This window comes from Simochromis diagramma, unplaced genomic scaffold (genome assembly GCF_900408965.1).
Source record: "Simochromis diagramma unplaced genomic scaffold, fSimDia1.1 OVJJ01000107.1, whole genome shotgun sequence".
NCBI classification, from domain to species: domain Eukaryota; kingdom Metazoa; phylum Chordata; class Actinopteri; order Cichliformes; family Cichlidae; genus Simochromis; species Simochromis diagramma.
Genome location: NW_024387209.1, coordinates 9,938,867 through 9,963,936, shown reverse-complemented (window position 1 = coordinate 9,963,936; position 25,070 = coordinate 9,938,867). Strand labels below are relative to the sequence as shown.

Sequence of the window (25,070 nt, the reverse complement as noted above, 5' to 3'; positions counted from 1 at the left end):
ACAGAATTTATAATGGTCTCTAACAAAATAATGCCACACTTCTTAATTATTTTAAACAACTCACAATATAAAACATTTTTCTTTGGACAAGGTGTTTCCCTTAGATTATAAAATGTATTCACTTGGACAGTTTGTATTTTGGAAAACACTTCCCCCAAAAAACACTTTCTGAGAGGCAGACTCACTTTAGCATTCTCTTGAACGACTAGTGTCCCCACAAATTCAAAACCTCCACATCAGTGCCGGTATAAGCAGTAGAATTTAAACAGGAAATAAAAAACCTTCTTTTTAAAGTTTTCTTCAGAAAGTCACATGTTTTCAATAGTTTGAAAAATAAATAAATAAATAACCAAACTCTGAACCGCTAAACCTCTGAGCCACTGTATGGATGTCTCATTGAAATTATTGTAGAAACACAGCCATACTGCCAACGCCACGATAGGTGTGCGAACAGCTGTAACAAAACAAGAGCCGCAACAGTTGTAAGTTTTCTAATGTAACCAAATTTTCTTTTCTTGTAACGTAACAGCACTGCTCTTTAGGCAACAGCAGCTCAACCCAAATATGCTCCAATAGCAAAGTTTGGCAGCAACTTATTTAATTTGAATCAATTTCTCGGTATTATAATAACAACGGAATTTGTTTGGTACCCTAAAAAATACCGGGTTCGTGACTCAAAGCATGCGCTAACCTCATCATCTGCTAGGTTGCCTGTGACCCATCTAGAGTTAGGCTTGGGCTAGGTTCATTTCTACCCATAATATGTCATTTTTACCTATTTGGTATTCCCAAATGACTATCTTATAATGCCCAAATTGCATCTTAGAGAGATGATTTGATAGATGACTTCTGTTTTCTGGAACTGTGTTGTTTAGCATGAGACTCAACAACACCCTAGCCCTACCAGTAAACCGTTTACTGGCCATCAGACAGTGTTGGGGAGTAACGGAATACATGTACCGCTGTTGTTCTGGGAATCCATCCTACCTGGCAAACCATCCTACCCGTTGTTTCTGCGCATGCGCACAACACGAAATTAACTGCCAAACCATCCTACCTTTGTGAATGTCACCTACAAGCATACTTAAACAGCTAAAATTAAGTGGCAAATCATCCTACCTTTCTTAATAAGAGCTAGAAACATACTCTGACGGGTAAGATTAAGTGCCAAACCATGCTATCTTTGTGAATGTTACCTACAAGCATACTTTAATGGGCAAAGTTAAGTGGCAAACCGTCATACCTACTTAAATTGGTGCTGGAATTACTCTGTGACAGCAGAAATGTGCATAAACTACTTATGGTAGGATGTTTTGCCAAAGTAGGATGGTTTGTCAGAACATCGTTACGTATTTAAAATACAAAATATGCGTAACTGTATTCCGTTACAGTTACCATTTAAAAAGGTGGTATTCAGAATACAGTTACTTTGCTGAAATAAAGGGATTACATGGTGGTTTTTTCCTGTTTCATATGTTCGGCTATGCCCTCTCTATTTTTGGTTTCCATGCCCCAAACAAAACGCGCATTAAGAGGCTCTAATGCCTGTATCTCAATCTCGCGGCCCATGTCACCCCTACTTGTATGGCGTTATTTTTGTGCCACTATTCTGAGCGCACGTAAAAAAAAAATTGAGCACACATAAAAAGAGATTTGCAGGTGCATTTTGAGGAGAAATTTATTTTGAGCGAAGAAAAGCTAAATTTGAGTGAACAAAACTCATTGCTGCGTGCAAAGAAATGTATTTTTGTAATATTCACAAAAATAACACCATATACTTGCGGCCGCATAATGACGTGAAGAAATATTTTAAAAAAATTATTCACAAAAATGATTTAATATGAAGGCAATAGGCAGAGTGTTACAGGCATCGCCCTAAGAATGTAGCTTCATGGGCAGTGTAGTCCGTGCTGCAGGGAGAATGGACTGCCATACCCGTTATGTGTCTGTGAGCGAGGAGGGAGAAAAAGGAGAGTGGAAAAGTACGAGTTGTCACTGAGCAGAAACGGGAGCTGGAAGCATGTAAATATAATAATAACCACTGCAGCCAAAAAGAGTGCCTGACGAGCCCAGTTGTAAGTAAGCTATTAAGACTCGACTGTACAGTTTTTTCGTGTTTTTCTCCGAAACAATAAGTTCTGTTGAAACAGCCTTTCAACGCCTCTCTCTGTCTCTCGCTAGCAAAGCTGACCCAGATAACAAATTAAAACTAGTTTTCAGCTACGAGCCCGACACGGAACCCGATGTATTAGCCAGAGGTCCCTTTACTACGGTTCGGAGCCGCAGACCTGTTTTATATACATGTGAAACAGTTTTCTATACGAGATCGCTGCAAAAAATGCAGTCTTACCTAATGTCCACCCTACTGTTACTCATTTTATATTAAGATTTAAAAATCTAGTCGGTATTGGTATGGCGAGTAACCTTCAGTAAAAATAATAATTCACATTCATGTAGTTGTAAAAAGCATGATAATATAATAGGTAATCCAAAGTATTCAGAATACGTTACTAATGAAATACGTTAAAATACATTTTGGGGCATGTATTCTGTAATCTGTAGTGGAATACATTTTAAAAGTAACCTTCCCAACACTGGCATCGGATGTATGTTGCTTTAAGAGGTTAAGATGAAAACTACAGTAAATAATTCAAGAGAATTTGTTCACTATGGTTGTACATAATAGATTTCAAGGAAACAAGTTGTTCAGTTGGTCTGCAGTCCACTCAACTACTAACAAAAACTGGCTGTATATAACATATATAATTTAGGCATAAAATAAAAACTGCATTGTTGCAACAATCTTTTCTGTATTCTTTATTTCAACTTTTATTTCTACCCTTCTCTCCCTTTCATATTCTTTCGTTTACACCAAATTCTCCATGTGGTTTCCAGACGGCTACCCACGAGATGAGATTGTGTACAAATGGAAGCGAAACTCAGTGGAGACATCTGATCAGAAATACTGGAGGCTTTACCAGTTTGACTTCATGGGGCTCAGAAACACTACGGATGTCCTCACGACTACGGCTGGTAAGTAAAGTGCTGAGAAAAGTTCAAGGAAAGGTTGAGAACTCTTCACTTCAGTGAGAGAGAACGTGCTGAACTATAGCATTTCATTCATTTTTGACAAATAATAGTAAGAAACTAAAGAACATAGGCAATAGTGGAGGTCACAGGGCAACTGGAGTTGGCAGGGGTTCACAGCTAAGCTGAAGAACTGTTCAGCCTCTCGTGCTGCTTCACTACCTTGGCGCCTCAAGCTTCGCACACGTTAAGATTAGCACCATGCCCATAAATGTAATCATATAACTACAAGCTCAAAGCTCATAAGTATTCCCCTCGGGTGTAAGGCCAAATAGGTTTTTCCACTGACATTAATCACCAAGATTAAACATTAAAAAGGAAGTTTAATTATTCACTTCTTTCCATCTCCCTTCCCATGCTGTTAGACCTTGTGTACTTTGACAATTTAATGTAAGTTTAGGAAGAAAAAAAGTACTGTTGCCCCAACAGGTTCCTATAATTACATGCACATTTGGGACTCTTAATGCTCTTAATGTATATTCATTCTTCCACATGACTTTTGGAGATGAACGAGGGATCTATCTCGAAGAACACTTCACACCAATTGTTAACCCCTTTTAACCTTGTTTATGAGTTGCATGTTCCCCGTGGTTTCAGCCATGCGCTCTTTTGTCTTCGGAGAGACGTGCTCAGATCTGCATAATGTGACCTGATTCAGCTTTCTAAGAGCTGAACTTTCATTCATTAATATTCGAGGAAGTAGAGTATGATTAGGAGAGCGATAACAGGGAGTGGCATCAAATTAAGGTGGTAATAAGTTGTACTGCTTTATTCTTGTTTTACAAAATGTAGAAGTATTGTCCTTTTTTGTAGTCCTTTTCTTTCCAGTGCTTAAATACAGCGTATAAACTGTATAAAAAGTAAGGAAGCATATGTTTGGCCGGTTATTTCTTTGTTGGAACAATGCTTCTTGGCAATAAATCTTATATAGTTTGATAAGCATATTTATTTCCCATTAAATTTTGCCACATTTGTAAGAAAAATACAATGCAGAGTTGAGTATGTGGGTTGTGCCCTTGAAAAACCAACCAAATTGTCTCTGTGAGTGCCAAACACCTTATTGTGCTACTGATTCTTGTTTTGAACTTCGGGTGAAATCAGGTGTGTACCTACAAATAGCGGCATCTGTGAACATGGAGCTTGCTATAGTGTTCAGTTGGTGTCTGCTCTAAACATACTACCCTTGACTGATTTGGATAATTTGATTTGTTTCTTCAGACTTCAATCACCCAATCCAGTAAATCACACCAAACAGCAGTCAATGGCAAAATAAACTGTTTGGCATTGACAGAGAAATCTCAAGGGTTTAATGTTGTACCATCTAAGGGGAAATAAACAGGCTTTCCAACAGCATAAGATTTATTGCCAAGAATCATTGTTACAACAAAGAAATATTCGACCTAACAGAAATTTCTTTGCTGGTGCTAGTTTAGTTTATTTGTTTCAGATCTGTTTTCATGCTTTTTAGTGGGGAGGGCTGATGTACAATTAAAAAAAAATGAAATTTTGCTATATTATGTTCTGAAAGTGCAACCAAAGCTTTGCCTCAGCAAAGAACAAAGGTGAGAGTTCATCAAGTACAATGATATTTTTAAAAACCAAATGAAGCCAACTGGGAAGCTGATTTCATAATCAAGTCAGTCCCTACAGACTCGTAAAGATAGAGGCCCAACTTTTAACTTCTATGTATAGTTTCCCCCTTTATAACATCTGTATGGTAGTTAATTTTCTTTTAGGTCATTTTTGCTTTGACTGCTCTGATACAGGTTATTATAGCTTCAGGGTCTGTTAGATCTCATTTCCACTAACTGGAGTAATTGAACATAACCTCGGTAATTTCCAGCCATGCAAGAAGTTTGTGATTCAGTTTTGGTTTGTGAATTCCTAGTGTTTTTTTTTTTTTTTCAGATACTGTTACTTATCAGTAATTAGTAGATATGTGTATGTATATATATATATATATATATATATATATAATTTTTTTTTAAGGTTTATACCTTGTGGTTTTTTGATTGATTGATTACCCACTGTGAATACTGATGAAATCCCCTGTTTATATATAAGAAAAAAATAGTGTTTCATCTTTGTGTTTCTGATCACAATACAAAATGAAAAATCAAAGTGACTGATGAACACTCTCATTCCAACAGTGACGGCCTTATAGATTATACGTTTTCCTGGACTCCTGCTGTATCGTCAAAACACATCCAAGCTAATTTTCTGCTGAGCTGCTCAAAAGCAATGGCAAACCTACACATCTACCTCATGCTGTTCAAGAAAATTAGCCATTTTCTCATTTATTACCTCGTTTCTTTTTCCTGTTTCACTTTGCTGGAGCGCTGTCTCCACACACATGATGATTAGATCCCCAGCTAAAAATACCTATCATTAATTTACATCATGACAAACCTCGAAAGTGCTGCGTTTCGCTTCTTCTTATCCTTCTTTTCCTCTCCCTCTGTCTCCCTCTTTGTGCTTTACCCTTCATCCCTCATAAACACATGGGTATGGGGCTGTTTTAATGAGGACTGAGTGGACAGATCCCTGGCCACAGCGCCACTGGGGACACCCCGCTGCAAATCCACCATCGTTATCAATTCAGCAGTGTCCTCTTCAAAAGGCCCCGATGTGGAATCCCAAACACTTCAGCTTTTTATTTAACCATCCCACTTCAAGTTCTCCAAAAGCATTTATGATGCCCTTTTATGCAGAAAAATTTCAAAGATCTTTTTACAAAGATTTCTTCTGTTGAGAGAAAGGTGGAAATCCCAAGCCCTCACTCGCCTCCTCACGATTCGCATTTTCCATATGATGTTCCTTTTCATAGTCATTCAATATTGGCCATTAACCCGGACATGACCACTACCAGCAGGCAAACAGACATTACAAAATTTAATTGTGCGGTCTCTGATCCTTTCCCTTCCCTTGAACAGTGATTGCCCACTCGTAGCTTAACAATCCGCTTAACAGCAGATGAGTCGATTTAGTTGAAGCAGAAGCAGTGATGTTTATTAAAGCAATAACACAAGAGCAAAACTGTAACAAATGGATTAAAGCTTAACACTCCAATTTAAGGTGCTGTTGTTAACAGGTTTACATTAGTCTGTGGGCTTACAGGTTATGCTGAAAATAGTATTTTGAAGACTGACACATTCATTTTTTAGGATTTTACTACTGTGTGAAAGCTGGACCTGGATCGTATCAACTTAACAGCTCTGCTCCGGTCTTAAGTGGATTTGGGAAGGTTTACACTCTACCAAACGCAGCCTAGGAAGCTTTTCTCCAAGCACATCAATCTGGTGTGTTACATTTTCTATTATCTTTATAGTTACTTAGTACCTCTACAAACCTATGATGTCCACCTTTTATGTACGGTCTATAGTTTAGATAAGATAACCTTTATTAGTCCCACTCGTGGGAAATTTGTTTAAAAAAATTGCTAAAACTTTAGTTACAAAAGATTACGAGAAAATAAAGAGGAGATAAGAAAGAAGCTCAGAATGAGCAGAGCTGCTGTAACAGGCTGCCACACGCAGGGGGCGCTGGAACATTTGTCTTATCTTTTACAGATAATATTTGATTTATCTTTTAGATTTATCTTTTACAGGTTTCCTTGAGCTAAACAAATAATGTTTAGAGCTAACTTAGTTTGATAACTACAGTTACTAATATCTGTGAATAAAAATGATGGTTTCTACCATTAAAACCCATGTGGTTTCATTTTAGCTCTTCTTCTAAATCAGACAATCAGACAATTAAATCAGACAATTTACTGCACACATGTTAAAATTAAATATTATAGTTCAGTCTTGGAACTTTTCAGAGATCATTTTCATTATCGTTATGCAGTCTGAGGATCAGAGAGCCCATAGGTCAGGATAAACCTGGCTGGGGAAACTTTCAGTTCACTCATTAAGACCTACTCAAGGTCCCTTAATCCCCCCCAAAAACAATACTGCTGTGAGGTCAGAGAAGCTTATTTCTGTGTTTGAGTGAGTAAGTGATTTAGCTACGGACTTATCTCTAGGCAGTTAAAAACCAGACCAGGCCACTCATCACTAGCCAAGCGATGCTACTGACTAACCAAAACCATACGAATCACTTGGCTCTTCAAATAACTGGAGTTGGTCTCTAATTTACCATCACTGGCATGTCACTGGTGTTGACATATATGCAGGCTTCTCCAAAAGTGAGTCCTCCGTCCTCCTGCAGGATAGCCAACAAATTAAAAAATGAGTAAGAAAAGTAACATTTAGAGGCGTTTTCTTTACAAAATGAACAAATTACATCAGCAGAATCTCATCCCAACAATTAGTTTGTTACCAATCCTTAGGCAGTGGTTCAGCTATCGAAAAATAACTTAAAGCATCCCAAATGTTGCTTAAACTAGCATTTTACATGGCAAACACCAGAAAATAGTTCATTGTGAGCGGGTGGATAGCCCAATGAGTAGTTTCAAAGCAGCCCTTCAATAAATTATTAATAGTTTTTGCACTGTGATGGCATAGTTTACTCAAATTATATTTACAAAAGTGTAGAAAACTTTTAAAACTTAGGACAGGAAGACTCTGATACATGTTGAAAGCAGGGGCAAGCTGACTTGTGCTGAGCTCATTAATAAAACAGCTTTCCCATGAATTTTCCTTGCAGCTTCCCAAACGGAAAGTAGTATGGCATGCAGAGTCTGTAGACAACTGTAGGACAGCCCACTCAGGCTAATAATTATTCTGCAGAAGAGTATAAACAGAGGGGTTATTACTGTCCAAGCAAAATGTAAACACAGGGTTTGCTTGTTACGATACACATTTAGAGCCCAAAAGTCACCATGCTGCACCTGGTGGCCGTCTATCTGGGAAGGTACAATGCTCCAGCCTCCACATATTCATTCATATTATATTATGCATTAATATTACATAAGGTAGATGGCATTATGGTATTTGCAACAATAACTTGTGGAGTGCAAATACGGAGAACAATTCAAGCTACAATAAACAGTTGTTTTATTTACTCCTGTTGTTCCACTTCTAATAGGCCTTTAATCTGCTTTAGTAGTACAACATATATCATCCTAGACATTAATGGGAACATTAAGTATAATGAAATAGTTTTATAAGGTGAAATGGAAGAAAAACCAAGTAGTTTTATGTTGGACTGACTGTGCTGTGATTAAGATTGTCGCTGCAGAGAAAATGAATCAGATTCCCTTTATTACACAGTCTGATTGCAAGAATCCCTTTTTAATATGGCATTTTTATATTGACAGCCAGCGGGGCTTGGCAGACTCCAAAAACGGAGGTACAAGGAGTTATACTCATAAAAAACTAATTACCGTAGTTTTCGGGTCACAAGCTGCTACTTTTTTCCCACACTGTGAACACTGTGGCTTATACTGATGTGCGGCTAATGCATTTTTTTTTCCATGCAGCCAAAAACATTTTGCCTGGTAACAGTAGACCAATTAAAATGATAAGTAGTGTATATATACGGTATATATTTTTATCGGTTGTTAAGAGACGTTGTAATGTTGTTTGTGCACTGTTCCGTAAAAAAACCCATAAGCAACGTAATTTGTGTGTTACCGATACGTACGTATACTTAAAGGTAGCCGTGTTACAGGCGCTGTTCGAGGAAAAAAAGAATTTGCAGTACGTATTTTTGTATGTTATCATAACATTTATGTTACCTTACGGATTAAATTAAACGTTAAAAATCCTCACGTGTAGTATTTCTCTGTAAATATCTCATATTACAGGTGAAACGTATACGGCTTAAAATACGGTGCGGCCTGTACAAGTACAAAATTGGTTTTCTTTCTACAATTAGAGCATGCGGCTTTTAATCAGGTGCGCTCTGTAGTCCAGGATTTACGGTAGATACACTGCACATTTTGTCTCTATTATGCCAACTCTTGTCAATGTGAGCCTGAACAACTATCTGATGAGTTTCACTAAACTGTAAAAAGAAAAAAAAAAATCTATAAATTGTGGAACAATTTCAGAATAATGTCCCATTAAATTAACATTAAACATTAAATTATAAAAACCATGAATATTGCATCATCTATAAAACATAATATCATGAAAAGAATCTGGGAATGTGGAGAAATCTCTGTATGCAAGGGAAAAGGCCAAATGTCTTTTTTTTTAATCTGGACTAAAGACATCCAGTTTGTCACCACCATCTCTGATTGTGGCAATGATCGAAATGTATTAGTGCTTATGGAATTGGCAGTTTGCACATCTGGAAAAGTGACATCAAGAGTCTGGGGGATGAACAGGCCCGCCTGTAGTCCAGAACATCTGGTGCAATACTACAAAGAAGATGCGGGACCGTTGAGAGTCCTGTATCAGACAAAAATGGGACAACATTCCTCTCCCAAAAGTCTGCTCTAACCTTCAACGTGAAACTGAAACTGCATTATCTATATTTATTGCTTCTGCAGTCTGCACTCATACAACCTCTTAGCTTTTTAGTTTTTTTTTATTTATTTTAAATGATTACAGTGGGGCATTCTTATCACAGCTATCATGATTTATAGCTAATACCTAACAAAAAAATATCCTTGATTAGCCTCACTAATGAACCTGTACACTAGATTAAGCTTAATTGTTACAATGTTTCAGAACTGATTAACTGGCTTTCTACACTTTACGATCATGTCAAATGTTAAATGCAACATATCAGTGATCTGGATCACGCATGATCCATGCAGTCACAGAGTAAGCAGTATTTGGCAGTTTTAAAAAATAACTAGTCCTAACTGGAGAGCTCAATTAAAGATGGAAAGAAAGCAAACATCTTTTAAAATCTCACTGAGATCTGAACAACTTTAATAACTAAATGCTGATTAGGAACAGAGCATCTCAAAACTCTATGATATTTGACTTGGGTCATATATTCAGACAAAGGTGGTCGTTTCTATAGTGCCCTTTAACAATCATAATTTGCCTTCCATTTCAAAAGTGAACAGTTCAAACATATTGGGGAGCCTTATTTTTGTGCAAAAGCTTGTTTTTTTGAGACAGTTGTAGTCATCTAGTGGCCATAAAAAAGAAGATATGTTTAAGGAAAATATGTCTGTCTTTTAAACATTAGAATTACTCGGTCAGGGCTTTGTGGTTCTACCAAAGTTGCAGTTTTCATCAACATTTATCCATGAGAACATGTCTTGATTTTATCCTATTAGACATTCATGTTAATTGGAGTTTGAAATGTTCGGGCGACTCCTCCTGGAAGTCATTTGACTGGTTATTTTGAAGTTCCTGACTAAAGGAATAGGGAGCAAGCCTATTTAGTGTCACTTACGTGGCCACAGGGACTTAAAAACAGCATGTATAATTATAATAAAGAATTCAGTGATTTTACTCTAAAATACAGTTTCATTTGCACCTCAATCCACAGCTACTACAAAGTATAACACTTTCCTGTTTCTACTAGAATCAGCATGATGAATCAAGCCCGTGGCTAGAGGTATCAGTCAGTCTACTCAAAAATTACACACTGCCCGGCACAACCACCACACATAACTATACACATACATACAGGTTACTTTTGATGAGTAAAGCAGGAGATGATATTTTAAAGTCTTTCAGCACGTTGGCAAAATGATTAATTTGAGGAAATTTGTCACACGTGTGTGTATGGAGCACTGAACAAATGATGGAAAGATTCTGGATGAGTGCTGTCACCTCTTCCGCTGCTGTACACCACTTCATATCCAGCGTCATCCACATTGTGTGCTGCCACCAGCTTGTATTAATAACTTGTCAACAGAAGTGTTTGATCCAGTCAAGTGACGATCGGTACCGCCCGCCTAAAAAAGGAGCGTTCCTGCCCCTTCTGGAAATTTTCACATTGATTTTCTAAGTGCAAGCTTGCAGAAAAACGGCTCACTTGGCAGCTGAGTGGTCACATAGATGTCATTACTCTTTGACAATGACAATAGTTGAGCAGAAACTGGTGTAGGAGTAGGTATCTATTTTAACAATGAGGCTGAGTATGTGCTTGATACCTTTCCTTCTGCTTCCCCAAGAGAGCCTTTTCTGACTCCTTTGTTGCACCATGATTTTTTCCTTAACAAAGTTGACAAGTTTTATATAAACTTCTTTTAGTCTTTAAAAAGACAAATTGGACCAGACTGAAACATACCGCTGTGCCTCTTGCTACGATCTTCCTGGATGTCTTTACCTCTCTGCGCTCTTGTCTGACTAAGTGCAGCTATACTAGCATAGTTATCTATTAACTATTAGCTGACAATGACAAGTAGGGAAGGATTTTTTATTTATTTATTTATTTATTTTTACAACTGGTGCTTTAGGAAAAGTAGCAATAAAATACTATGAAAACACAAAATGATTTGCATTATGTGCTAATTCTCTATAAAGAATCAAAAATAAAATTATTTACTCTGCAGAAAAACCATCCCAATCTGTGTTATGTAGATCATTATTACTGCTACAGATTTTAATTGGTCATTTTAAATATGTTTTATTTAGTTTTTTCTACAGTAATTCATAATATTCTATAAAATCATAGTTTTGAGCTTTTAGTCAGCTCAGAAACACAGGCCTATTTTTAGTTTAAAAATGATTTACAATATACTTTCTAAAATATTAAATAATCATACCTGATTAAACTGCCAATCTACCTAAAAAGTAATGAAAAGGTGTATTAGCAAAACACCTGGTTAAACTTCATACGTTTGGTCAACCAAGATATTTCTCAGATATGCCAGTTGCTAGTGTTGCTACTTGCCGGTTTTATTAAACTGTAAAAAAAAAAAAAGGCCTGTATTTGTATAGCGCTTTACTAGTCCCTAAGGACCCCAAAGCGCTTTACACATCCAGTCATCCACCCATTCACGCACACATTCACAACTGTAAGCTGTATGCGTTACTGTCTCAGTCATCAAAGCTTTCATTACTGAAGTGTTAAACGAGTTATTAAAAGTTTTGTCTTTAACAAATGTTGTTCGGGGTGATTAGCGAGATAAAACTCATGCGCAGATAATAAATGAGAGTTCTTGTTTACGTGCTAATGCTAGCTAGGTTTCCCGCAAAACGCAAATGGTAACTGATCTCAAGGCACTGAGAGCAGAGCCAGCAATGGCGTTCCTCACGTGCTTGTCCCCCGTCATTCTCTCATCAAAGACCAGAGGTTTATTTACAATGTTTAAAAGACCTACATGTAGAGTGGTGAATTGTTCTTTAATGTCAGTCAGGGGCACTTTGGATGGGAAGGCATGTTCACTTGAAATAGGTGAAACATATCCAAGGCTGTCAATGAGCAGGACAATTGATATCTACTTCAACTATATATTATATAAAAATTCAATTAATTTTTTTATAGTGCCAAATCACAACAGAAGTCACTTAAAGGTGCATTATATTGTAAGGTAAAGACCCTACAGTAATACATAAAAAATCCCACCAATCAAACAATCCCCTATGAGCAAGCACTTGGCAACAATGGAAAGGAGAAACTTCAACTCAACAGGAAGAAACCCCCTACAGAAGCAGGCTGCCATCTGTTGTGACACTGTGGAAGAGATCCAGATTATTAATAACTAAAGATTAAATGCAGAGTGGTGCATCAACACTTAGAGAGTGTAAAGAGGGGAATGAAGAAGAAACACTCAGAGCATCATGGGAAGCCCCCAGCAGCCTAGGCCTGTTGCAACACAACTAAGAAAGGGTTCAGGTACTCTTGATCCAGCACTAACTATAAGGTTTATCAAAAGGGAAAGTTTTAAGCCTAATCTTATAGGAGAGTGTCCTGTTTTCTGAATCCAAACTGGGAGCTGGTTCAACGGAACACCAGAGCTGAAGGCTTTGCCTCCCAACTCTAGTAACCAGTAGCACTGTGAGCCTGCAGTCTAAAGTAAAGAGCTCTGTTAGGATAACAAGGAACGATGAAGTCTTTAAGATAACATGGGCCCGATCAGACAAGATCTTGTATGAGAGGTGAAACTTTTTAAATTTGACTTTGGATTTTCCTTTCTTTTTTTTAGTCCTCATCAGAACTCTTGCTGCAGCATATTCAATCAACTGAAGGCCTTCCAGGGAACTTTTAGGACGGCTAGATCACTCTGACATGGGGTGTTTCTAAAGAACATCATTTGGATGTCTGAATTTGGGAATTTCAGACTTATAAGATACAGTGGGAAATAAAATTCCATAGGGTGTCTCAGCATATCAGAGGAGTGTGTCTGACTGAAAACTGAAAAATCTCTTACTGACATTCTGATGTCAGTGTCATGTAATAAGACCTGAGATAAAGGTCGTATGGATGTCTGTGTTATCTTGAATATAAGATGAACTGCAAGAGGCAACCGTATCTACATCAGACAGTGCGATGTAATTTTTAAGGTCATGACTTATGGAAACACATATTGCTGCTGAGTTTTGGATTTTTTATTTTTCAAGCTCTGGAGTTTCCATTTGTAAATTTCTGACCCCAGAAAATGAATGCAGCATAAGTAATGTGGTGCCAGTACTGAACACTTTTCAAGGGCATTTTAGATTCCTAGCTTCAACAAATATCACTTGGACAGTAAATGGTGTATTCCAATGTCTGAGGGGTCCTCGGGGTCATGTCTGGTATGCCTTAAAAAAATCACAAAATGCAAAACCTTGCCAGGGCTGTGCCAATCTCTCTGCCCCTGAGCACATTCGTAATCACGTAAGCGATCCCCCCCTACTCAGTACCACCAGCATCACCGCACTCCTACTTCACTGAACACCCAGTAAAAGTGATCATTTCAGTTGAATCTAAAGCATGAATTCAGCTGTTAGAGGACAAAAGGTTGCCTTATTCAGATGTTTTATTCAAAATGACATCATCTGAATAGCTCCAATTATCAAAAGGCAGTCTTCAGAAATATTCAAAATAATACTCGGGTGATATGTAGACCTTTGTCAAAGTTTCCGAACAATGGCTTTTGTTCAGCAAGAGTTGTAGCTCAATATCTCCCCACTCCTGTCAGTTATTGGCTGCTAAACAAGCATCCTACAGTAGTGGGACCATTAGAAAGGTAGCGGAGTAAATTCTGCCACTCTTCTCATTTATCTTCTTTTCACGATGACAGTGCCATTATACACTTGTTCGTGAGAGAGAAGTTTTTCCTACTATTTTCTGGGCTCCATTAAGCTTCTCTATGCTCCTCTCTTTGAGTCCTTTGCTGGATTAAATATGAAGGACAGACAGAGCGGGGTGGGGAAAAAAAGACAAGGACAGGAGAAAGCTGGAAAAAGGTGCTGAATTAATTTGCGGAGAGCAATTTTATAACCAATTAAAAAGGATTTTTTTTTATGTCCTAAACGATGTCTTCAAAAATTCCAATTTTGATGAATTTCAGTGAAGTTTTACTTCACTTTGATGCACAAAAATGGTCTTAATTAAACATACTGAAGATATTTCCAGCGAGCAAAAAAGTTGTTAACTCTTTACCCTCCTGCAGGTAACCTTTGTTTGTCTTTTCTGATCTGAGCAGTGTCTAACATATTTTGGCCTGCTTCCAGAACAAAATGACAAAACAAAACAGATGTGCATTAGAGGTCTGTGAGGGCGATCCCTACCTGTACAGCAGGGGTACTGCTGTACCCTTGGAAAAACCATTAGAACCATGGAAAAACATCAAACTACATCTTTATTGATTTATACTGAGGTGTCCAAACGGGTGTATGTGATATCCCCGTGTTGGTGTTGTACGTGCATCATCATCATAATGCTGGTCCAGGATTAACATTGCAACCGACCAATCATTGAATGTCATACCTTTGCAATGTGGCACGAAAAATTTAAATATGCCCTTTTTATATATAAAACTCTTTACTGGTAAGCATTTCAAGTGTCTTCTTTATTAATTTATAGCATATAATAAATGCATTGTCAAGTTAGCTTTGCTGTTAGTCAAACATAGGTTACTCATTGCTAGCAACAGTTTTTAGTAGCATTAACTGATCTTCATGGTTAATGATAACTGAATCCTCAGACAACATCATTGGTTAGTTGCCATGCTGATCCTTGACCAACATGATTTTGACAATGTAGAAACAACAAAAACATGGAGATATTAGATTGTGTGTCATAACTCATCATTAAGGGTATAGGGTTTTAGGCTAAAAAGGTTACGACTGACCAACCCAGAGACAATGATAAGTGGAACGGTACCTACAGTGGGGCAAAAAAGTATTTAGTCAGCCACCGATTGTGCAAGTTCCCCCACTTAAAATGACGACAGAGGTCAGTAATTTGCACCAGAGGTACACTTCAACTGTGAGAGACAGAATGTGAAAAAAAAATCCATGAATTCACATGGTAGGATTTGTAAAGAATTTATTCGTAAATTAGGGTGGAAAATAAGTATTTGGTCACCTCAAACAAGGAAAATCTCTGGCTCTCACAGACCTGTAACGTCTTCTGTAAGAAGCTTTTCTGTCCCCCACTCGTTACCTGTATGAATGGCACCTGTTTGAAGTCATCATCTGTATAAAGACACCTGTCCACAGCCTCAAAGAGTCAGACTCCAAACTCCGCCATGGCCAAGACCAAAGAGCTTTCGAAGGACACCAGGAAAAGTATTGTAGACCTGCACCAGACTGGGAAGAGTGAATCTACAATAGGCAAGCAGCTTGGTGTGAAAAAATCAACTGTGGGAGCAATCATCAGAAAATGGAAGACATACAAGACCACTGATAATCTCCCTCGATCTGGGGCTCCACGCAAGATCTCATCCCGTGGGGTCAAAATGATCATGAGAACGGTGAGCAAAGATCCCAGAACCACACGGGGGGACCTGGTGAATGACCTGCAGAGAGCTGGGACCAAAGTAACAAAGGTCACCATCAGTAACACACTACAACGGCAGGGAATCAAATCCCGCAGTGCCAGACGTGTTCCGCTGCTGAAGCCAGTGCATGTCCAGGCCCGTCTGAAGTTTGCCAGAGAGCACATGGATGATACAGCAGAGGATTGGGAGAATGTCATGTGGTCAGATGAAACCAAAGTAGAACTTTTTGGTATAAACTCAACTTGTCGTGTTTGGAGGAAGAAGAATACTGAGTTGCATCCCAAGAACACCATACCTACTGTGAAGCATGGGGGTGGAAACATCATGCTATGGGGCTGTTTTTCTGCCAAGGGGACAGGACGACTGATCCGTGTTAAGGACAGAATGAATGGGGCCATGTATCGTGAGATTTTGAGCCAAAACCTCCTTCCATCAGTGAGAACTTTGAAGATGAAACGAGGCTGGGTCTTCCAACATGACAATGATCCAAAACACACCGCCCGGGCAACAAAGGAGTGGCTCCGTAAGAAGCATTTGAAAGTCCTGGAGTGGCCTAGCCAGTCTCCAGACCTCAACCCCATAGAAAATCTGTGGCGGGAGTTGAAAGTCCGTGTTGCTCGGCGACAGCCCCAAAACATCACTGCTCTCGAGAAGATCTGCATGGAGGAATGGGCCAAAATACCAGCTACTGTGTGTGCAAACCTGGTAAAGACCTATAGTAAACGTTTGACCTCTGTTATTGCCAACAAAGGTTATGTTACAAAGTATTGAGTTGTATTTTTGTTATTGACTAAATACTTATTTTCCACCCTAATTTACGAATAAATTCTTTACAAATCCTACCATGTGGATTCATGGATTTTTTTTTCACATTCTGTCTCTCACAGTTGAAGTGTACCTCTGGTGCAAATTACTGACCTCTGTCATCATTTTAGGTGGGGGAACTTGCACAATCGGTGGCTGACTAAATACTTTTTTGCCCCACTGTATATAGGACTTTCAGTACAAGTCTCATTTGCCCAGTCAAACACATTATTCTGTGCCAAAGTGCTTTACCACACATTCATATTTCAATGACTAGATTAAGGACAACCTGGGGTTTAATATGTTGTCCAAAGACACTTCAACATACAGGCTGGATATATCTGTATCCTGAGCCCCAATCCCTATGTCTGTAGATATGTGGTAGGTCTTTACAGCCTTAGATGCTTTAGATCTCTTTTTCCTCTTTTTTGGGGAGGTGTTTTCATTCACTGACCCCTAGCTGTTTTTGTTAGTGCTTCACCTACATTCTGTCACATCATGCACAATTCTGCTTTTGTTTAATATCTAGTGAGTGTCACTGCTGCTCTGATGAAGTCCAGAAAAAAGTATACCGTCTAATGTTCAGATTCTTTTTCCATCCTTTGTTTTGATGACAGAGATGAAGTTAAGAGCTCAGCATGATGTAGCCTCCAGCTAGACATCAGACTTTTTTAATTACATATGAGCCAGTGTGCTGCTCGGGATCCTCAGGGATGAAGATCGGTAGTTTGTGAGTGGATATAAGTGTAACTAAAAAATAGCAGGGTCACCTTACAGTATTATAAAACTTGAAGAGGATTTTAGAACTGCAAAAATGAGCAAAGGTTTCTTTCTTTTGAGAGAAATGAAAATACTCTACAGCAATCATGCCACACAGTGCAGGCTAGCTTCCAAAGCTTCCCTTTTATTAATTTTGCAATAGTTTCCTCAAGTGCTTACATTGTGTGTCGGTCTCTATTGACTGGTATTATCAATTTAACCACAATTTCCACAATGTTGTTCATTTAACAGTATGTTAAAGCCCCAAAAGAATGTCATGGATTTAGTTATTGTGCAGCTTGTTTAGTCTTTTTTGCATTTCTACACTTTGGGAAGCAGTAAAAAGCAGAAAGAGCAAGCTTTTAGAAGTTTCTGGTTATAATATAAATTTTCTTTGATATCACAGTAACGTTTAAAATGGAGAAGTTTTCAGCCACATTCTGAAGTTGTAGATGGATCTTTATTCTGTGGTTTCCAAGAGAATTTGTTGACATTTTCTCACAATATACATCATTTTTCTGCATAAGTATTGACACGCAAAGTTTAAATTTATTGTGTGTTATTCGATTTGACAGCATTATTACTTCATGATAGTATCTTTTCTGACTTTCTTATATTATTTGTACTTTTTTGCCAGTTGTTTCCACATTCCATTTTCCCTTCCTCAACAGGTGACTACGTGTTAATGACCGTTTACTTCGACCTCAGCAGGAGGATGGGCTACTTCACCATCCAGACCTACATCCCCTGCATCCTGACTGTGGTTCTCTCCTGGGTCTCCTTCTGGATCAAGAGTGATGCCACGCCTGCAAGGACGGCTTTAGGTAAGCTACACAATTTCTCTGCAATCTGAGTTAGGTAGCAATACCAAGGATCTATTTTTGAATGAAATAGCAACTCCATTGCCACTTCATCTATGTCACTGCAGTTGTTACCTGTAAAATCTTTCAAATTACTGGAATATATTCACCTAGCATTCGTTTGGAGTCAAAACTGTTGAGTACGTGTGCATGGGCATAATATATTAGTCATTTGCAAATGAATATGTACGTGACAGTGGGAATTTAGAGGTGCATTAAACCATCATGAAAATTCATGTCCCATCAGCTTGCTTGTTTCCGTTTTATACTTTGTTGTAGTGTTATTCTTTCTCCTTGCATGACTTGACAACTGTTTTGAATTATTTTCCTCTCTGCTGCATGCCTATCATTAGTTCATTTGCTTTCCTGTGGATGATGATGTTGTGCAAGGTGCTGCTGATTTAAGATGGAACTCGAGGTAAGTGTTTGATGAGTTCATGACCACCCCATCCATTCATAGCTTCATAATTTTATTTAGTTAGGACTTCTATTTCCCCCCTGTGGGTGCCTCATTACAAGCTCATGCTGCGCGGACAAACAATGTTCATATTCACTGAGCTTTGATTTAAATTCTCTTTGAGGTCCTGACTTTTTAAAGAGATAGCAAAAGCTGAATTTTGGGGACATAGAAATGTATTTAAACTGTCCATGACATCTCGTACTGGCTTAAACATAATGATTGTGGCGTCTGAATGCTGATCACAGTATAAACACCTACAATGTTGATGTAGAGTAGGGAACAATTTGATATTAGGTGCATACTAGATGATATATGGCACACAGATAAGCATACAGAGATAACTGGTTAAAGCAGACACCAGCAACAAACAAATACATTACATGTATTATATTTTCTCACTAAAAATCCAATTAAGCGCCAGTGCCCCCTGTACCAAATTAACTGGTTAACACTTTGAAGTCCAACTCATCTTTGCAGTTGACCCTCTAACCCTAAGTTAGAATATGTCACTTAGTAAAAAATGTAATTAACTTGTTTCCCCACAAGTTCTGGCATTGGTTTTGGCATGGAATATAGTAAATAATGATTCCACTGACACACATCAAACACTTTGCCTTAATATGGCATCAGGGTTAGGAATTACTATCTATGGTGATTTAGTCTTCGGGGGTTTAGGCATAGGGGTTGAGGAGCTAGGGCAGGGGTCAGCAACCTTTAACACCCAAAGAGCCACTTGGACCCAGTTTCCACGCAAAAGAAAACACTGGGAGCCGCAAATACTTTTTGACATCTAAAATGAAGATAACGCTGTATATATTGTTTTTTTTTTTACCTTTGTGCTTTGTGTGAACAACTAAAGTAAGTAAGTAAAGTTTATTTATTAAGCGCTTTTCACAGACAGGCAGTCACAAAGCACTATACACAAATATTAAAATAAACCATACAATCAATAGAATTATACACAATGTAAAAGATCAAATGTAAATAATGTAAAGAATATAAAATACGTAGATCAAGAAAAGGCTTGTTTGAACAGAAACGTTTTTAACTGCTTTTTAAAAGAATCCACAGAGCAACTAAGGTGTGTTGCTTATGAAATCCATGAAGTGCTACAGAGAAAATTACATTTTATTTATGTAATTAACACATTTTGAACTCTTAAAGAAATATAACAAAAGGAAAGACACCCAGCTGAACTAAAATGAATCATGTAGCAAACAAAAACTGTTGTGAGCCACCACCCTTATATCACCTTTGGGCTTTTGGAGCCTTGGCCTGGCTTTTAAAAAGTAATTGGAAAAAAAAGCACTATTCTGCTGAAAAATGAAAAATAGATATTTGCAAAATTCTGCCTAAATATGTATTTTACCTGGTTAATGTGTGTGGCGGGGCGTGGTCTGCAGTGCCGCAGCATGGGAGTCGGACGCACCTGAGCGGCACCCGCAATCACGCCTCGCTGCCTTAAAGTCTGTGCTCTCTCTGCTGTCCGTCGGGTCTGCCGTGATATGTTTACAATGAGACTTCTGGTCCCGAACCTCTGCGCACAGCGTCTGCAAATCGGGGCTTTCATCTTTATGCAAGACTGTAAGCTGTCATCTGTGAGGCGTGAGCGGTGTTTGTTTGTAACATAGTTCACGGTGGAGAACAGCTGCTGACATAATGTGGATCCGAAGATCCATAATTGGCCTAACTGGGGTTGAAAGTCTCGATAAATGCACAGCGTTTAGGCGGGTACACCGGCTTCCGTGAGTGTGACGCTTATTTTGAGCGATGAAAAAATAATAACATATAATTTTATTTTTATATTTCAAAATCACAATAATCTTTCAATTTAGAACTACAAGTTAAAAAAAAAGAACTAAACACAAATAAAATGCACTTCAGCTAAATACTTCTAATTTATTTTCCCAAACCACCCGGAGCCGCAAAATAAAGACTAAAGAGCCGCATGCGGCTCCAGAGCCGCGGGTTGCCGACCCCTGAGCTAGGGTCACATTTATCCTGTTGTATAGAATTTTTACCTATGACCTTAAAGGAAATCTTTTAACAGAAATCCAAATGCATAAGCAATACATAAACAGAATTATAAAAGGTAACATCTTCTAGTTTCTGCTACTTTATTTGTTTAGCACATAGCTTCAGTGCAACATGTCCTTAGCACTTTCCTCATTAGCCCTTAAATCTTGATGCCAATGATAATATAGTCTTTCAAAAAGGGATAATGGAAATGTCATGAGATTCAGTTTTATTTAAAAAAGAAAAAAAAAACGTCATTATTATAAGGTTACATGAAAGTCATCCTGGCATTCATGGGGAACAATTCACTTCCAATCTAGTTGACATCTGTTGAAAATAAAGCCTTTTGTTACGTGATTTACTTTTTGGTTGGTCACTCAAATTATCCCAAATTTCCCCAGGTAAGACCCCCAAATATCTAAATCATACTGTTATCTCCACTGCAGCAGCTGGCTTCAAGTGCCTTGCTTTATGGCACTTTGGTGACACTTGATGGTAGCTAGACTCTAATTAACCTCTTTCACACAAATGTTCTCACTTGACCCAAGAACTAAACTTAAGATTATTTCTCCAACCTCTAGCCACCTTCACCCCAGCTGTCACTTGGGTTGAGACAATCCACGCCACTCTGAAGTTCTTTAATTCCTCTCAGTCCCTCCTGCCCTTCATCAGCCTGCCAATATTACAGAAGGTCATCTGGATGGTCTCTGCGTTAATATCTAAGTTTTACTGGAGTTTTGTCCCGCCCTATTCATTATCAAGCTCAAAGAAAACACTTCTCTGAACAATGAGGCCGCCACCAATAATATAATATCATTGCTTTGGCTTCACTGGGCCAAATGAAAGCTCTTTTCTTGTGCTGTTAATGAAAGCAGATGATGACAAGAGTATGTGTTCGGCCCAGCTTGCTTCTTGCTCGTAGGCTGATGCAAGTTGACACGATGACAGTTTAACATCAAAACAGTGTGAAGAGATCAAGAGAGACACAACAACTCGAAGGTTTATTTTGAGTTTGTTTATAGCACTAAAGGAGTTGCTCCTTCCAAAAGCAAATTCTCTTATCTTCCATAAGCCTCAGATCTATTAAACTAAGATATATTGGACAGGTTTTATTCTATACTAATTCCTCCCCTTTTTTTAACCAGCATATAAAGATTAAAGCTACTATGGTTTTTCTACTTTGCAATGACAGCTGCTTTGTAATGTGAATCACACACCTCACAGTGTATGTGTGCCAGTCTGACTCTCCACTCCTGTGTCAGCCTGCCTTTTTAGCCTGCATAGGACATAACCAAGTCACTTAATGCTTACAGTATGTGGGTGGCAGTGTATTACATGACCAAAGGCAGTGACAGACTTGTGATCTCCCTCTCACAACAGGTAGCGCAAAAAAGCAGGCAGCCCCAGTCCTGATAAACATCCAGTTTCGGGTCAACAACAGAAAGTCATTTAGCCTTCCTCCTCTAGTACAACGCCCCCGTTTTAGAGTCAGCCTGAGACCTGATCCCAAAGCTGAAAGGGGAGAGGAGAGATAAGCGCAGGAAAAGCTGGACACAAGGGAGGAACAGAAAAAGAGTGTAAAGCAAAGTGATGGCCTTTGGTACTTAAAGGCAGGGAGAAATGTCAGATGGACGGAGTGGGATCAAGTCGGATTGAAGAGAAACTCGAGTCCAAGAAAAATACAGAGGATGCCACTGCCCCTGCTGACCCTCCACCCAACCGCTAAAGGGAAAGTGCCTCGACAAACCGTTAACATGTTCCAGGTGGATTTTCCAAAGAGCTCTCAGTCATACATTACTGCTTCAGCAGGATATGTGGACACCAGCGAGCTAAAAGTAAGTGAGCTGAGCTCAGGCTGATTCCCATTAGACCTCAATCTTTGTAGCGCAAATGGATCTTGACATAGATACAGGGGGTTGGTGATGGGAAATAAAACCACCCCAAGGCAGAAGCTGAGACTGTAGAGCTTTGGGGGTGTGAAGAAGAACCATGGTGCTGGAATTAATTGAATCTACTGGTAACATCCATCATCATGCTTCATAGCATTATCCAGAGAAATACAGAGTATCACTTAGTGTCACCAGTTTACTTCAAGGAGATCCACAGAGAACAGAGTCTTCCCCAAACTCTACCATTTTTGCTTTTAATTGTATGTACCTAGGTTTTAAGATTTCTGCCATTAACCCATCTTATAGGGGGCAGCTCAGTGAAAAGAAGTATTTAAAAGCAAAAGAAATAATAGCCCGAATTGTAAGGTACTTTTGAAGAGACGCTTCACCACCAAGTCTCAGAAAGGATTTGCAACATTTTTGTAGAACACACAAGACCCGTGTCTCCAGAGGAAACTGTGCAAAACCTAATAAATTGCCTTAAGCATCAGTTGTGACTGGAGACAACAAAACTGAGAATGAAAACAGTCTGGAGGGAATAAGAAAGAAGTGAGCTACCAGCCCTCCTGTAGCCTCCTCATCTCTGCTCGAGGCTATATTAGCTACTACAAGCATAACAGAGCTGAATCTCTGACCTGTTAGCAAGAACACTTTAACTTGGTGAAGAAACTATGTTTCTTTGTTTCTCCTGAATGCATTTTACTCATTTTTTAAGCTAACAGTATGATGGTTTTGGATGAATGCCATGCTATAAATTGCTTTACTGCTTTTTAAATAAAGCCATGAAGCCTCACATTACTTGCAAGGGTTTTTGTACCATTTTGCAATCCCCACATGTTCATGCCTAAACGCCAATGAGAGACTTTGTATTGAATTGTTCAAGTGTGGTCTGAATAAGACTCTTCAAATGGAAGAAAAACTAGATGGTGCTGGGAAATTGATGAAGATGCAACCACTAGCTGGTGGTACAGTGGCATTTATTCATTGATTCAAGACTTTCGTAGCTTGTTAATGAGAAAGAAAAGCAATATTGTGATTGCTTCCCTTTTGTCAGAGGGGGTTAGACTCTCTAGGAATTCAACTGTGGCTTTTATAAAGGCTGTTGTGACCATTATCCCAATAAGTCCTCTGAATTTAAAGCTAGAACGTGTCATTTTTAACTCCCCCAGATCCTAATCAGTCCATTAAGGTCCATTCCGGTAACAGAAGTTCAGTACTGATCACTTTAAGGCACAAACCACAAGGGTACAGCTAAGCACTCCCTGTCGAGCATATAATACAGGCTCGTCATCCAGTAACTGAAGTAAATCTGTTTTCTGATCTGATGACCCAGTGACTATGGTAGGGCCCATTTAAACACAAAAATTACCTAATTTTTCAAGTGCTGTCTGTGAATCGAAAACTGGAATTGCACATTTCTTGTGTTGCCAATGTTTTGTTGGATCATCCATCCACCTCAATCTCCTCCATCTGAGGACTGTCACTTTTCCTTTGCTTCCAAAAGAAAAGATTTTTAATTTATAACGCCACTAGAGAACTTATCACTTGAAGAGGAGCATTTGTCATTTGGGGGCATTTGCTAAACCAGCTGATACTGATTGTTTTTCTCAGTTTGACAGTCTCTAGCACCCACAGCTCCACTCTGGACACTTGTCATTTTCTTCCCAAGAAATGCTCTTCAAACCCAAACAACAAAGTGTTTGGTTAGTACACATGATGTATAATGTTCAAATAGTAATTTACTCAAATCCAAATGGAAATATTCTAAAACTCTGAGTTACTTTATCTCCAATATTCAATTTTGAAAAGCACTCTTAAACGCTCCCTTTTCAACAGTGCCAAAAATGTTAGCCATAAGATAACGATTGTGTTAATTCTTATATTGTAATTGTAACACAAATTTAAAGAAGTTATTTGTGTCCAAAGTTGCTTAAATGTCATCTGACCATCAGAAGATACGCAGCTGAGTAAATATATTGTAGAGAGTAGACTCCCATCAGGCTATTTACTCCCAAGTGTCTCCTTGGTCAGAGGGCATGTAGGGCCATTTGACTGATTACACGTCTGGGTCGGGGCTTTAAGTCAGGCCTCTTCAGTCTGCGGGAAACACCTTTAATCACATTAGATTGAAGTTGCTGCGTGTAGCATTTTAACCTCAATCACCAGCACATTAATTTGAACACATCAGCATAATTACCATAAACAAACAAGGCTCTCACCGAGCAGACTGTCAGCTCTTATATATACTGTATTGTACTTTGTGTTGATGCGGTGGAAAGCCTGCCAGAGTGCTGCATAGCTCAAATCATGAACACCCTGAATTTTGTAAACAATACCAACTTTTAATCCGTTTCAACTATTTCAACTGCATAATTTCAATTTCACTTGTCAGAACACATATATGT

General features: G+C 38.6%; 1 protein-coding gene across 2 annotated transcripts in view; it reads left to right on the top strand.

The window, feature by feature from the left end:
• The window catches only part of LOC120746324 (gamma-aminobutyric acid receptor subunit gamma-3-like), a 169,071-nt gene that overhangs the window by 121,919 nt on the left and 22,082 nt on the right, over positions 1-25,070 (top strand). For both annotated transcript variants that reach the window (XM_040051772.1, XM_040051773.1), the window contains exons 7-8: positions 2,896-3,033; positions 18,112-18,264. In XM_040051772.1, coding sequence (XP_039907706.1) covers positions 2,896-3,033; positions 18,112-18,264 — 291 coding nt within the window. The remainder of the gene's footprint in view (positions 1-2,895; positions 3,034-18,111; positions 18,265-25,070) is intronic.